The 17,500-nt window shown below is 43.5% G+C and overlaps 1 protein-coding gene across 2 annotated transcripts in view; it reads left to right on the plus strand.

The window, feature by feature from the left end:
• itgbl1 (integrin, beta-like 1) overlaps positions 1-17,500 on the plus strand; it is a 114,891-nt gene that overhangs the window by 40,569 nt on the left and 56,822 nt on the right. For both annotated transcript variants that reach the window (XM_063213612.1, XM_063213613.1), the window contains exons 6-7: positions 3,699-3,839; positions 7,048-7,194. In XM_063213612.1, the coding sequence (XP_063069682.1) occupies positions 3,699-3,839; positions 7,048-7,194 (288 nt within the window). The remainder of the gene's footprint in view (positions 1-3,698; positions 3,840-7,047; positions 7,195-17,500) is intronic.

Raw genomic sequence — 17,500 nt, forward strand, 5'->3', positions numbered from 1 at the left:
GACACATGTCCTCCATTATGCTTACGTAAGCTCACACAGTCCACGCTGGTGTTATACAGTGTTACATACACAAACCTGCACATGTTTATCTGTCCTCATGTGTGTGCTGTCTGGTTTTAACATCTCCAAGATCTCACTCTTGTTAGCACCAAAAGCTGTTCTGTTACTTGCTGAGCGAACGTGTACAGTATGTCAGTCAAGCATGGAGGTGATCCAATGTGTAACCAATAGACCCGTTGAGCTACCCTGGCAATGGTCCAGCAATAGACAGGTTTTAGTTTGAGGAGTCTGCACACTGGCACTCCTTTTTGTCTTCTTTAGAGAATCTGAAGAAAACCTCATGGGTTGCAGCATATTACTGACATGGAACCAAAGACAAAACATAAAAAACCCTGCACCTATAAACCCAGAATGAGCACAATAGATATTTTGTTGGTTGCATCTTCTTACTGGGCTACCTGTCAGCATTATAAAACAAATGTTCAAATCAAGCCGTAAATACTCAGTGCACCTCAGGCAAAGTTCCACTAAGGCAAGTGTGTGTATTTTATAGCTTCAGGGATAATTTGTCATCCAGGAACCCTTCAACTCACAGCCTTGACAAGACATTGTGCACTTATAGTACTTGTGCAATCAAAGTCTCAATTCTAAAGTGCAATCGTGTTTGATTTCTCCATCACCAAGCCCATGATTTCCTCATGGTAGGAAGGGTAGGACTGAGGAAGGGAATGACAAGAAGTATGGAAGGAGAAATGTAGAGGAGAGAAACACCAGATATCAAACAAGCATTGAGACTGTATTGAATCTAACATCTCAAATCAGCCGGTTGAGAGACTTTCCAATTGCAAGATAAAAATACTGAAATAACATTTCAAAGTTTACTTGACACAAGACAAAGGGTTGAAGAGAGTGGCTTAGGTCTATCTATGTATTTTCATCACACGTACGTTCATTTTCACCCGTTGGAGAAATAAATGGACACAGCAGGGAAGTGGGGGATAACGGGCGATGTGGCGATAATGGGATCCCTTCTGCTATACGTAACAAAGGCATCGAGCCACAGGCCTCCATCATAGAGCTCTAGCTAGAGCTTGAGGACACATCAATAATAGGCATGCAGGACTTGGCAGGTCCCAACGGGAGACAGGCTTCAAACAGCCCAGTTGTTGTTTTTTTCTTTTTTCTTTCTTTCGTTCTTTTTTCCACATCTCATCCTGCCATACATACCCATAATTGATGCCATTAAAAAGCACTTTCCCTCTTCTCTGCCATATTATTTTCTCCTCCCCGGCCCTTCAATTGCACGTTTGGCCGTTGACTGACAGTTCCTGCCCTCGTTTCTAGCCGTCTGTCTAAATACCACCACGCCTGTCAATCAGACTTACGTTCCTTCTGAGCGAGTGTTTGGCCTCAAAAAAGGTGCGGTGTTGAAAATGCCGACATGCCACAGAGTGCCACCTGCTCTTTACAGGTGAAAAAAATATGGGATTAGAGTAAGAATAAACTATGTGTGGTTGATAAAAAAAAATGTGTGGTTGATAAAAAAACACATAGAAACAAAGAAAAAGAGTGGAAGAGAAGAAAACCTTTAAAACTAATAATGCACCATTATTTTCTTTTCAGATTGGTCACATGAATGCACAGTACAAAATACAGTACACTCAGAGAGACTTCTGGTTTGTAATTTGGGCCGAGTACACTCTAAGTGTCAAATTAACACTGAATTTCTTACTGTGTGGTGCATGTTGTGACTTGGCCGGGCACGTAGACATGTCTGCCTGTGGCGTTCAGCGGAGGCTGCATCAGAAGGCTTTAGGCATGTTGGTGACTTCCTGATCCTGATCCGTCCACTGAGTGGCCAGCCAACTGCCAACTGGCTTATTCCCCTATGGTCTCTCTCTCTCTCTCTCTCTCTCTCTCTCTCTCTCTCTCTCTCTCTCTCTCTCTCTCTCGCTGTCTCTCCCATTCACTCTATCAATCACGCTGTCTTTCATTCTCTCCTTCTCTTTCTCTCTTACTGTTTCTTTCTAGTGCTCTCTATTTGAATTTCTCACTCACCCTCACTTAATCACTCCCCCTTTCTGTATATCTCCATCTTTACCTCTTCTTTGTTTCTGTTTCTCTCTCTCTCACTCTCTCTCTCTCTCTCGCTCTCTCGCTCTCTCTCTCTCTCTCTCTCTCTCTCTCTCTCTCTCTCTGCCTGCTCTGCTCTGGACCAGAGATAAAAAACAGGGTGACTTCCAGCAACGCCCACGCTCAGCTGGTGCTTAAACACATCAGAAGGAGGGTGGCTTTCCACCGCCCCCACTGTCTCTCTCTCTCTCTCCCACTCTCTCCCACACAGTTTATTTCTCTCTCTTTCCTGCCTTGCTGCCTGCTCTGCCTTCCCATCTCTCTTTTCCTCTAACATTCTTCTCCATCACCTCCTCTCTTTCTCTTTCTCTTTCTCGTTCTCTCTCTTTTCTAGTTTCTAATTTTCCTTCTCTTTTCGTGTCTTTCTCTGTCCCTTTACTTCTGTCACATTCTTCCTCTGTGTCTTTGCTCCTCATCCTTCTCTCTCCCTGTTTTCTGTCTCTCTATGTGTTCAGTCACTCCCTCTCACTTCTCTTCCTCTCTTTCCTTATCTCTTCTCCTCCCTCCCTCCTTCCCTCCATCCTCCTGGCGCCCTCAGCTTCTCCTGGCGCCCTCCTGCTCTGGTCATCACAGGGCTGCAGATTACCTCCGAGACCAGGGGAGCCTTTTGCTCATCACTCTCCCCTTCCTGTGTCTCCACAGACCCGGAGCCACAGAGGCAGCGGCAGCGGCAGCGGCAGAAAGAGGCTTTGCTAGGCCCCCTTTGGGACCCCACCTTCCCCTCTTCCCCTTCTTCTTCTTCTTCCTCCTCTTCCCTTTTGCTTCCGTCTCTTCGCCTCCTCCTCTTCTCCCACCGCTAGCTATTTCTCTGCTCGGCTGGCTGTGTCTTTTCTCTCTCGCCCTAATCCAGCTCCCCTGCTCCCCTCTCGAGCCCAAGCGTCACGCAAAACAACACAGCCTCCCGGGCACACAGAGAGAGGGAGAGAGAGAGAGTGGGGCTCCCCTTCTCACTTTTGCATATTTTTGGCTCTGAGTGAAAGCAGAAAGGTTTTTTTTTGTTAAACGGAATACAAAGTGTTTCTTTTTTTACAAGCACTCTGCAAGAAAATAGTGGTAGACGTTTGAGGTTGGCAGGTGGCTATGTTTTTTTGTTTTTTTTACTTCAGGGTGTGAAAATACAAACTTGAAGAAAAAGTGAAACTGCAGCTCACTGCAGTTTGCTTACCGCTAGGACAAAGCAATGCTTTGAGTTAGCTGTAGTGTAAGTACATTTAAAAGAACAGACCACCCCAAAGGAAAAATGAATGAATAAATACATAAATAACCCTCCAAATGCATCTTGGGACCTTTCATGTTTGGTAGGACTGTGTGAATCAGTTTCAAAAGCAGTAAAAAAAAAGTCAAGATACATTCTACATACACTCAACTTCCCCTTCTTTGTGTGTGTGTGTGTGTGTGTGTGTGTGTGTGTGTGTGTGTGTGTGTGTGTGTGTGTGTGTGTGTGTGTGTGTGTGTGTGTGTGTGTGTGTGTGTGTGTGTGTGTGTGTGTGTGTGTGTGTGTGTGTGTGTGTGTGTGTCTGTGTCTGTGTCTGTGTCTGTGTCTGTGTGTCTGTGTGTGCTACCAGGTACCTGTGTGTGTGGAGAGTGCACCTGCTATGACGTGGACCCTTCAGGGGACTGGGGGGACATCCACGGGGAGACATGCGAGTGTGACGAGAGGAGTTGCCATGCCGTCTATGACAGATACTCCGATGACTTCTGCTCAGGTGAGAAGCTCCACTCACACCTCAGCATGTAGCAAACACTAAACCTAAATACACTAGCCTCATACAGTTCACTGTTTGGTCAGAGGAACTCGCTATTTTCAATAGTAGTTGAAAAGACCTAACTGCAACCACAGTACTACACTACTACGACGTTGCCCAGAGTCATTAGTGATACATTACGATTTGGTCACTTTGGTGAAAGCAAATTTATCATTGGGGTTGTGTCTGAATGCTTAATATAGTCTCTTTTATTGCCAAGCCAAGCATGTTGGACCTCCTAACAGAATATCATTTTTGACCCCAATATTTTTAATAGTACTGTAATAGTGGGCTAATGGTAATATGTAGGTATTTATGCCAATAGTGCACTTTTTTCAAACTCACTGACTGCCAGTGATGCTTAAGCACAGATTTTCGGCACTAATTACGTAATGTAAGCACATCAATTAAATTTTTTATGGTGCAGTGTTTAATATAGGCATATAAGTCAATTTGCTGTGGGTCTTGAGGGTCCAAAATGCTGAAAATGCTCTGGCAGTGAGTGATGCCTCCTCACCCACCATTCCTAATCTCTCATTACTAGGGCTGGGTATCGCAGCCATGTTCCTGTATCGATTAGATTTCGATTCTTAGGGCTTTGAATCGATTAATCACGATTCAATTCGATTCGATTCGATTCATTCCGAATTGATTCAATCCATTCCCTTCTTGGTGCCAAGATTTCCCCCAAAAGATGCTGTTGCCTATTTTTATATAAAAATGTCAAAGGGCTGTGGCTTGACAGTGTTAACAGATTGCTAATTTGTAATAAGTAGGCCTAGGCCTAATTGAATAATACCTACTGGGTATTTTCCATAGACCTAAATTAAACAAAAAGAACAAAAAGAAAAAGAACCAAAAAATCGATTTTGTGTCCTGTGAATCGATTATGTGAATTTCGATTCGATTCGATCGATAATCGATTAACTCGATTATTTTACCCAGCCCTACTCATTGCCCACTTTCCTCAACCAAACTGTTGCCTCTTTGCCCCTTTGGCCCCTTTTGCCCCATTTGCCCCTTTTGCCTCTTTGCCATGAGCATGAGGCCCAGTTCTGTTTTCTTGCTCTGGTGAACCTTCTTTGTAAAATAAGCAGGTGAATATGATCCCCACCTCGACCGTCTCGTGTCTGCAGTGCAGATATGTTGAATGTGTCAAGACTGTGGGTGGAGGAAAATCATAATGTTTCCATATGCTCCCTCAATATTTATTTATTTATTTATTTTCAACTTTCTCTTCAAATGTTCCCGAGAAGTACTTCCAAGTCCATGTGAAACATCTGTTTTCAATAGAGGAAAAATCAGACTCATATTTAGACCCAGATTAGGGTTACTTTCAACCCAAAACAAACCCTTTAGAGGCAAATTACAGTTTATTGTTTTCCCGAGACGTGATACGTGTGATGAAACTCAAAATATAAATGCGATGAACCGCAAAAAGAATGTGAGGGGAAGTTAGACTTGGCTCAGGGCGTGAAACGAGGAAGTTTTTAAAGACAGGAATGTCTTGAGTTCTGAGAGTTCTTTCCACACAGTTCTAGTGTTAGTATGACTGGAGTTGTCAGCTGTGTAGTCTAGTCTGGACTTTATAAGTTCAGAATATATTTGTATTTATATTTCTGTTCCATGTGTGCCTCATATTTCTATCCATCAAACAAGCCCGCTGAGGAAAAGTATGAACAAAACAAAAAAACAACAGACAAGCTGACACATATGGAAACATACACACACACGCGTGTGCATTCACACACACACACACACACACACACACACACACACACACACACACACACACACACACACACACACACACACACACACACACACACACACACACACACACACACACACACACACACACACACACACACACACACACACACACACACACACACACACAAATACAGTGGCACATAATACCCATGGCTGTCAAATGGGATCAAATGCCCCTAGGTGTTAGGTTCTTTGTGGTGTTAGAAAAGCTTTGCTAAAGCCAGATCAGTCTCTGGGCCTTAGTAGCCTTAATCTTGCTGTTTGCCTTCCTCCCTCACTGCCACCTTCCTCTGCCATGCCAGCCAACCCTACACACACACACACACACACACACACACACACACACACACACACACACACACACACACACACACACACACACACACACACCAAACACACACACACACACACACACACACACACACAGACACACACACTCAGACACACACGGCTCGCATGCCAGCCCCACCTTCCTCCTAATAACCCCACCTTCCTCCAAACCTTTCACCATCACCCCACTCTCACCTCACAACATTACCCCGTAATCCACCCCCCCCACACACACACACTGCCCTCTCCTTCTTCCTCTCATCCCAGCCCATTACCAAACCTTTGCACCACCACACCCCTCACCTCCACCTCCTAGCATTAACAATCACCCCCTCACACACACACCCCCCACACACACGTGCGTGCACACACACTGCCCTCTCCCTCCGCTCCTCCTCCCCCCAATACCTTACCCCACCACCAAACCTTTCAATGCCTCACCCTCACCTCCCAACCATGCCATGCCCACCCCAATTCACCACACCTTTATTTCTACCCTCTCCTCCACACTCATCACTCATCACCACCTAACCACCACTGCTTTACCATCACCTCACATTCACATCCCCCCCTGTGTCCATGCCTATCTCCAGTGCCTCCTCAAGCCCCTTCCAATCCCCTCACCTCTACATTTCCTCATCCCTCATTCTCTCATCACCACACCACACCACCCCACCACACCACACACACACACACACACACACACACACACACACACCACACACACACACACACACACACACACACACACAAACACACACACACACACACACACACACACACACACACACACACACACACACACACACACACACACACACACACACACACACACACACACACACACACACACACACACACACACACCCAATACCCAATTCCCAATACCCCCTCACCTCTACACTTTGCCCACACATTGTGGATCGTCTACTCTATTATGTCTATGGTGTATTGGACAACACCTTATATAATGCCCCTCTGGTATTATTAACGTTTGCCCCTTCTCAACACCCCCCCCCCACCCCCCACCCCCCACCCCTCACCTCTCACCTACCCCGGTGTGAAGGTCATGGCACGTGCAACTGTGGCCGCTGCGACTGCCGCGAGGGCTGGACGGGAAAGAAGTGCGAGCACCCCCTCTCCTGCTCGCTCTCCGCCGACGCTAGCCTGCGCAAGTGCAGAGGGACCTCCAACCTGCCCTGCTTTGGGAGAGGTAGGAGACACACACACAGACTGTCAGATGAACCGTGTGTGTACACGTTTGCATGTGTGTGTATACGTGTGTGCGTGTGTGTGTGTAGCGTGTGTGTTTTTCTGTGTGTTTGTGTGCGCACATGTGCGTCTCCATACGCGCATGTGTGTGTGTGTGTGTGTGTGTGTGTGTGTGTGTGTGTGTGTGTGTGTGTGTGTGTGTGTGTGTGTGTGTGTGTGTGTGTGTGTGTGTGTGTGTGTGTGTGTGTGTGTTTGAAATGCATCGACAAAGTTCATGCATGTGTGCACATGTGTATGAATGTATGTACAGTATGTAGTATGTACTGTATGAACTGTACCACACAAACAGCAATTGAAAAATCGCTAAATCCTTGTGGGACTGGAAAATGCATATACAAGTTTCGACATCTCTCTAACTTAACTGAAACCTGATACAAAAGATCCGTTACCTTTAAAACTGAGGAGAAAATGCATCACAGATGCAATTTTTACTACCTCCGTCAAGGAGGTTATGTGATCGTCTGAGTTTGTTTTGTGTTGGTTTGTTTGTTTGCTCGTTTGCAATGTGTGTGTGTTACTGTCCACCAGAGGGCGGAGGTGCACTCTCTGAGTGCTTTTCTAGTTTCTTTTTTATTCAACTGCACAACATAGGGACTAACAATTCGAGTCATATGGGGAAAATAGCCAAATCATCTAAAACCTTGATTGGAAACAGGTGCATAGAGGTGTGGCATTAACCCTTTAGCGCAGAACTTATTGTCACCAAAATGGTAATGGTAAAGAGTCTTAAATGCTTAACTCAGACTCTGCATTGTCATAGCAATGTTGTTATCATATAGTTGAATGTTTACAGCAAAAAGTGAATAGACCCGTCGACAGGCCCATCTGCAGTAAGAGGCTACACTATTGGCCCTCCTTCCTATAGTCACATTACCCGTTGAATATCTATTTCTAAATCCTTTATTGCTTATGTGTGTTGTATGGTGTGTCTCATGCTGAGTACTACCTTCAGTGTTGTTGGGGATGCATTGGGGGGGGCGATACAGTACAATGCCTGCCGAAGGAGAAAGCTGAGGAATTTCAAGTGTGATTTGGTGGGGATCAGCAACACAAGTATAGCTCCCAAGCCATGGAGTGAGAGTGTGCCTTGCATTCACTATCAGCTGCTCAGTCAGCTCAGGGTATTTTCCCATTTCAGCAACTAGGTGCAACAGATTAACCCCTACACGTCTGCACAGTATAGAAGGGTGCCTGATGAATGCCTTGCTTTCTGTATCAGCTGGGGATCTCTGGGTATATGCTCATCCTGGAAACGCACACACACACAGTTTTATATTGCAGTGTTAATTTAACACATAGAGAATTGTTTTAACATCTTATGGAGTGTATTTGGTCCCAGAATACTCTCTAAGTGTTAAATTAACACTGCATGTTTTACTGCACATGAATGTGCTTTGTGCAGAGTAAATCACAAATGCATGCAATGAAAAATAATACAAAAACACTGCAATACACTATATGATATGCACATTTTCCTGCTTTTTTCCCATCACAGTCATGTGCGACATATCGCTTCACACAAAAAGAAGAAAATAAGCTAGGCTGGGAAAATAGGATAAGGGTAGGATACTTGGATAAATATAATATTTGGTAGTTTACTGCATTTTAGCATTGTCCTGGTTTTGTATAATGATTTATAACTTATTTATGGTATGGCACAGCTATTGGGACACTGCCCTGGGTGAGCCTTAGTAGCTGGCTTAGAGTGTAGTAAAATAATTAGGCAATTAGGGAGGCACAATTCTGAAAAAAATGGCAAATATGGCAAATAAACACACACACACGCACACACACACACACACACACACACACACACACACACACTAGGGCTTTGACTTGTGCCCCAAAATCATAGTCGAAGTTCGTTTCTAAATTAAAAACGATATTCGAATATATTCGAATATTTATCCATATTTTTTTACCATTAAAATTGCCCCAGTTAGACCTGATGTCAAGCTGAAGTTGTTCTTTCCCCCAGTCAGTGACTAGTAAAAGGCTATTCCAACCAGAGATGTAGCCTAATGGCCCATTAACAACATGCATTCAACCAGCCATTATTGTTTAGCGATCGTTCAGCACTTATAAGAAGACGGTACTTAGAGGTGTGAATGCAGATTAAAACACGGCAAAGCTAGCAGCCATGTCAAACTTGTAGCCTAAGTTAAAATTTGAATTGGATCATATGGGAATCATGATAATTGAGTACACAGCACCAATATCAACAAATATGTATTTATTTTCTATCACTAATGACGGACATTTAGGTAGTGTGTTTGTAGGTCCAGGTAAGATGACTGCTCTCGTCTAAAAACGAACATTGCACAAACTAGCAGTGCGCTAAAAACATGCTAAAAGCATGCTAACAAAATCATCACCTGGAGTCTGCCTGATCTGACACCCAGACCAACGAAGCTAATTTGGTCAAAATCCAAAAACAAGCAAGAAGTTGTTATCTTACTCTTGGTGTAATCACAGGTACTTGTGGGTTGAATCACATAATTCCAGAAACTCGTCAACAACTCCAGAAAGTAGTGTGATGATGCTTTGTTTATTAACTGTAGCCATTCACTTGAATGGAACTCTGCAGCACTCATCTGCTTGTTATGCGGACTCTGGGGGAGACTGCCTGCCGCAAGTGTCCTGCTACGGAACACAGAGAGATGAGCCACGCACGCGACTCTCCTCAACACAGCTGTAGTGATTAACCAGCCATGGAAAAAATAAATTGAGACTGTGAATTGCGATGTTTACAAGGGAATGATTTTAATCAATAACAATGAAATACCCAAAAAAGCAATACCCATGTCAGATTCGAATATTAATGACCAATTGATATTCGTTCGAATGTCTCGAATTTTCTTAACATTCGACTTATATTCGAATATCGAATATCGAAGTCAAAGGCTTAACACACACACACACACACACACACACACACACACACACACACACACACACACACACACACACACACACACACACACACACACACACACACACACACACACACACACACACACACGTGCACACCCCTTCCGTCTGCTGCTATCCTAAAAGAATAAGAGGAGAATTATTGCAGGAACACTTGGTCAGACTAGACACATTGTATTTCCATTCCATTTTCGTTTTTACCTCCCCCGCTCTTGACAGATGTGGTCATTGGGCAGCCCAAATTACTTTGGAATTTCTGTTATGTGCTTCTAATAAGCCAAATAATAGTCAGGGGTGAATGCCAGTGCCCAGAGTGTGGGCTTATTGCACTTTTGCACCCTCACACCTATCAGAGTCAACGAGCCTGGCATTCCTTTCCACACATTCCTTTGTCGCTTTTTTCAAAGGTACAAAGAAAACTGTAATTGCTCACACAGTTGGTGAGTCACACAGTCAGAAATATAGTTTTGAATTCTGTGTGAATTCCAAGTAAGTTCCACCACACATATCGCAGGTGCAGTCGTAACTGATCACATGTGAGCCTTATTCCTTTCTTCCTTCCTTCCTTCCTTCCTTCCTTTCTTTCTTTCTTTCTTTCTTTCTTTCTTTCTTTCTTTCTTTCTTTCTTTCTTTCTTTCTTTCTTTCTTTCTTTCTTTCTTTCTTTCTTTCTTTCTTTCTTTCTTTCTTTCATTTGGCTCACTTGATCATGCACCATCTGTGACTCTCTCCCATGGCATGGCAGTGCAGGTGTATGTGTGCGTGACTGTCTACGCGTATGTGAGTTTTGCACGTGTGTGTGCACATGTGTGCGTGTGTGCGTCAGCAGAAGGTACAACTCATTGAAAAATCTGTGAATGGTGTCGGCTGGCATGCTAATGAGAGGGGTATTGAAAGGGCAAGTGCAACAGCATAGCCTCCCACATGTGCGCGCGTGCACACACACACGCAAGCACGCACGCACGCACGCATGCACGCACGCACACATGTACGCACGCACACACGCTCGCACACACACACAGGAGGCTGGGATCTTCACTGCTTGCTACTGCAAACAGAAATGAATGCCATACTGCAGATAGGAAGAGAATAAAACAAACCAAACACCTTTGCCTTTAACCCAGTACATTTTTAGCCATGCTTACACTCCAGATGTTTTCAATAGAGGAAAATACCGATTCATATTTAGATCCAAATTAGGATTACTTTCAGCTCAAAACAAACCCTTTAAAGACAAATTGAAGTTTATTGCTTTTCCCTGAGATGTGATACGTGTGCTGAAACTCAAAATATAAATGCGATGAACCGCAAAAGGAATTTGCGGGAGTTAGAATTGGCTGAGGGCGTGAGGAAGTTTTTACAGACAGGAATGTTTCTGGTTCTGAAAGTTCTTTCCACAGAGTGCGTAACAGACAGTGTCTCTGGAGTTGCCAGCTGTGTAGTCTGCATGTTACTCAATCAGAATTGAGGCCCTAGGCTACATATTGAATATATCATGTGTTTACAGTACAGTATAATACAATTCAATGTATCAATTGGGATTAAAAACAAATGTCAGGATCAAGGCCCAGGGTAAATTCAACATCTGGTCTTGTCATATACAATACATATACTTAGTAGAAGTCTGTTGCTGGTGTAGTAGTAGTAGAGAAATAGTAGTAGTAGTTGTAGCCTACTATAGTAGTAAGTTATTATTAGTAGTAGTACCAGTGGTATATTTCTTTCATGTTTAATATGACAGTATACGTACATGTTTTGAGAATGATTGACTACTTCACAGTAAGTGCGATTTAGCTGGCAGGAAAATCAATTTGTAATCACAGACTTTCTGTTAGATAATCACAGCCTTGCTGTGGAATAACCATAGTCTTACTCTGTTCAAAGATCTCGGTTCCTGCTCTGATATATATTGAGGATGACCCTGGTCACCAATTAGGCCAGCTCAGCACTTATTTGGTCAGCTCATTACAGAGGTGATCGGCCTACTCTAATGCATTGTACACACACACATACACGAGCGCATGCACACACGCACGCGCACACACAAACACACACACGCACGCACGCACACACACGCACACGCACACACACACACACACACACACACACACACACACACACACACACACACACACACACACACACACACACACACACACACACACACACACACACACACACACACACCTTTACAATAGCTGTTATTGAATGAGCAGCAGAGCAGATGTATATATATATATATCACAGAGAACAATTGTTATCTGCGGTGGCCCTGGCCTGCCAGGCAATAAGCATCACTGGATAGCCATGGAAAGGAGAGGGGAGGGCATGGGCCAGGGGAGCCAACATAGGGGGGGACAATGGGGTCAGTTATGCTGGGCCCAGGGAGAGAGGGGGCTCAGACTTGGGTCTCCATTACATTATATGTATTGGGTGGGGCCCTTTCATGACTTTTTCTTTGGCCTACCCAAAGCTGTCAGTGGCCCTGGCCATAGCTGTAGCTTGGTAAATGAGCAGGGCTAATGGCTTCTTTTGGGGTTCACTGGTGTCTGGCCTTTTGGGCGATAATTGAGTGCCGTGTTAACAGGCTTCCTCGGCAATAATACCATTGTGCGGCAGTAATTTCGCACTGGGCCAGACACAGGGCTTTACTTCAGCTTATTTGCGGAAATGACAAATCAGTTGCCAGCACGGCCACCGCCACTGCTCTCCACCCTGTGCTCCCATTTCACAAGGTCAGGCAGGGGCCACCGTTTGTATAACAGGATTACTGTTTGAAGTTCATTACTGAAACAAACGGACATTAACGTTTGGTACCGATTGGTTGGTGCTCGTACTGCCGTTAAGCACCTGTTTAACAGAGCAAATGTCGCCATCCTTAATTGTTTTCTTTCTTATGTGGCCCATGTTTCACACAGAATTACATGCTAGTCAGTGTGGGGAATACGGATGTAGCTATTTTCCCAGTTTAATCATTTCAGTATTTCATGGAGCCTATTTGGACACTTACATGATGTTAAATGTTGTGCCTGATATAGATAGATAGGAATTGAATACATTTAAAATACTCTGGGCTCAGGTAAATGTACCAGTGTATCTGATATACTGTACTCTGTGAGCTGTGTTGGATTTGGTAAAGCTGTTTCACTGCAAACTACACATTGCCTTTTGCTATGCCTATCATAATAGAAGCTGACAACAGCTCCATGGATGTGAGTGCTAAACAACATGAGTTGGTAGGATCTAGTTGGTCTAATCAAGTCCTGCTGTGTACTGCCAATAGGAACCCCAGCCTGTTGAGCACAAACACACACACGCGCACACACACACACACACACACACACACACACACACACACACACACACACACACACACACACACACACACACACACACACACACACACACACACACACACACACACACACACACACACACACACACACACACACACACACACACACACATATAACCCCCTCACCTTTATCCTCCATTGTCTCTGTGTCTCTGTACAGTGTGTACTGTAGTGCATATAGTGCATGTAGCGCACTAACGCCAGTATGGATTGATTTCTGGGTCAGGGCTAAATGCAAATGAAGCCGGACAGGATTACACGGTGCATCGGTACAGGGACAGCCCTTAATGTGGGTGGGCAGAAATGAAACGGCCTTTGAGCTACAGACGGAGGTCTGGGTTGACCAGGGTCCTCAAAGCCGTTACATCGCCACCACTAGCTCCGAGTCCATCTGCCTTAAAAATAGCTACCTACCTGACTCACCTCACCATGAAGGTGATTATATACAGGCAGGGCCGGATTAACGTACAGGCTACCCAGGTGAAAAACCCATATACTTAAAGTGTACTTTTTTTGACCGTACTTAGTACAAAGTGTACTATTTTCGACGATTTAAAGTGCGCTTCATTGCACTATTAGTGCGCTAAAGCGCTACTGAAGCAGTACTTCAGCACACTTGCAGCACACTGAGGATGCTAAATTGGCACCGCTTTTGGACAACTTTAAGTGCACTACAAGCATACTTTTGAAAGTATGCTCCAAACACGCTTTTCATGCATTCGTATGGCATTCAGAGTGTGCTTGAGTACACTTCTATAACATTTTATTGTTACTAGAAGGTCAATAAAAGTATATTAACTTCATGCTTCTTTGGACTACATTGGAACATTTTAAGTCTGTAAAAAGTATATCATATTAAGTATTGTAAATATATAACAGGTATGCTTGAAGTATATTTACAGTACACTCCCAAGTACATGAAATAATATAAATGTAATACTACAATCCATGCTGGTCCTCAGAGCTTGTACATTACACACAGCCACATGTCACAGTAGTGATACAGTATGCATGCCTAGCACAACTGTCATTTACAATCATTGCATTGTTACAGAGATTTCAGATACACATTTCACTTTATTTTATTCTTGTTCCACCTTCCTACAGTTGATCACATGAATTGATTATTAATGGTGACCCTCAATTCTTTGTTAGAGCAACTAGTTCCAACTTACCTCCCACCATAATATCATGGGAGGTGTGAGCCTATATATACCAGAACATATACGTGACCATCATAATGACGGTGGGAACATGGTCATTTTTTTGTGTACCACTTTAAAATTTTAAAACTCCTACAATAAACACAGAATATAACAATGGTATATTTCATGCAAACCAAAAATATTCCCTTCAGATAAATGGCTTTCTGTTTGAGAAACTCCTAGAATAAACACAGAATATAACAAAAGAAGTGCATTTATGATGCACATGTATTCTCGAGGTGCATGAAATGGCTTATGCACTTTTGTGTGAGCGAGAATATGATGGGTAAAGTAACAATCATGGTGAGCACACTTTGAAGATATTTGGGTGAAGTACAATCATGGTGCACTTAGAAAAAGTGTACTTGCAATATGTTAAAGCGATTTACTTTAAAGCGCACTATAGAAAATCACACTTCAAAGACATTTGGGTGAAGTGTAATCATATTGCACTTTTAAAAAAGTACAATTGAAGAGTTCAGATGCAAAACCCCCTAACTCCATTTCTGAAGACCTGCACTTCTGTATTTTTAGAGAACCACGTTGTTGGTTTGGTTTACATTCGTGTACTTGATAATACATATAAAAAGTTATATTACATAAATAAAATTACAAAAAATGCAATTTTGATAGCTTTGTATTAAATAAAAATGAATTAAGATTATTTTCTGAAAAGGCACTTAGGGGGTTTTGCATCTGAACTCTTCAATTGCAATATGTTATTAAAAAATACACTTTTAGTAAGTTCACTATTAGAACACTATTAGTATATTCCTCTAAATACACTATAGCCAAACATCTTCGAAGTCCACTTGAAGTATGATTCGCTAAGTGTACTTTCTTTGAGAGCAACTTAATTACATCTAATTTTAAGTACACTTTAAATAAGCATATTGTAAGCATACTTTTTCTTAGCACAAAAAGCATGAGTGCACTTTTAACATGCTAAGTACACTTCAGTCATGCTTTTATTGTACTAAATTGAACCACGTTTTCACCTGGGTAGATATGCTTGCAGCCTAGGGCCCCCCAGGGGCCACCTGTTTGGTCAAAAGGGGGGTAACATTTTTTTTTTTTGCAGACTTAATTCACAGCTTGGAATTCGCCTTTGGCTAAGCCCCGCCCTCTTTAGTTACAGTTGCTAGGTCGGACAGATAAACTTTCTATGCTGCGATATCAATGTGATTAATGCAGTGACTGCCTATCGCAGCAGTTGTTCACTCCTAAGAAATAAAAAAACACTCCTCCATTCATATTTTTTATTTCCTGAACTGTCATGCATCACAGTTGTTTAGCCGTTGTGGGATCTCAAATTCTCACCCTGGTATCGACGGGCATATTGTAACCAGTGGCACCATGGTGCTAACTCGCATAGCCTATGTCCCTGGCTCAAACTGTAGGCTAGTTGTTGGACAAAATCACCCAACGTGATGGATGTTGTCATCTTCAAAGCTACCACATCAATGTGTAACATTAACGTTTGGCGTTTATGTCTTCAGTAGCTCAAGAAAATAACGTCCATCAGCTGCTAGTCAAAACAATCCAGAAGTGACTGACAGTTAACTTTGATAGCGCTGTTCCTTCATTAATTTATGTCAGAAAACCAAAATCCTACCCTGAAATAGGTTCGTGTTTTGCTTATAACCTTATTGAAAAGTTACACGAGTGAGATGGTGCCATGATTGGAGCACACAAAGTACGTTTGTTGATCCGTGCGCTTTCTAGTCGAGTGAGGATGCTGAGACCCTTCAAGCCAGACTATTCAACTGCTAGTAATATTAGTCCAGTTTTAGATAAAGAGGAAAGCGATTAACTCCTGCTACATCGCGGGGAAACTTGCACCTTTGTCACAAATAACCCCTGGCACAATTTCCAATCATATTTTAATAATAATACGACCGTAATAGGCTACCTTGCTAAACCTACTGGAAAACATGCGATTTCAGCATTGAGTTCAATGGAGCGCTGTCAGAAGTGTCCGAGGTTTGTCCGAGGTCGTCCTTTTGCTGCGCTGTGATTGGTCAAAAAGCACTTTAGGGCGGGCCCTAGCCAAAGGTGAATTATGACACAGTTTATGTAATTTTTTCATAATTTTTTTTCTGCGGGGGGGCATTCACAACCTGTAGCCTAGGGACCCTGGGCCATCTTAATATGGCACTGTATACAGGGCAACCATTTGAGCAATGTTGCTGGGCAACAACATAGACCCTAATTGCTGACGCTTTTATTCAAAGCAACTTACAGTTATTTACAGTGTATTGGTTAATCAATGGCACCTCAGCCATGGAGTGCAGTAGGGAGTGGAAGGGTGGGATTCGAACCTTAACCATTAGGCTATAGCTGCCCCACTGCCCCAAGCACCTTACATCACCAGCACTACCTCCCCAAGTCCTAAAATAGCTACCTAACCTGACCACCCCACCTGCCTGACTTCCCAAATCACCACCACCTCCTTGGCCCCGATGACATCCAGTGACCTGGTGAGAAGTCGGGATGGGAGGTCAGGCCACTTAATGACCCACCAGGGACCACTGTCAGATGTGTCAGGGCAGCCAGTTTGTCATGAGTGCCAGGGGCCAGACCACCCAGCCTGATCCACTGCTCCCACCATTCGTGTTCTAGATTCTGTTAATGTTGTGGTGCTCAGACACACACACACACACGCACGCTCACGTGCACGCTCACGTGCTTCACAGACACACACAGTAGAGCTGTAGATTATTAGATTGTATGGCACATGTAGATGAACATTTTGCAC

The sequence above is a fragment of the Engraulis encrasicolus genome, chromosome 13 (assembly GCF_034702125.1).
Source record: "Engraulis encrasicolus isolate BLACKSEA-1 chromosome 13, IST_EnEncr_1.0, whole genome shotgun sequence".
NCBI classification, from domain to species: Eukaryota; Metazoa; Chordata; class Actinopteri; order Clupeiformes; family Engraulidae; genus Engraulis; species Engraulis encrasicolus.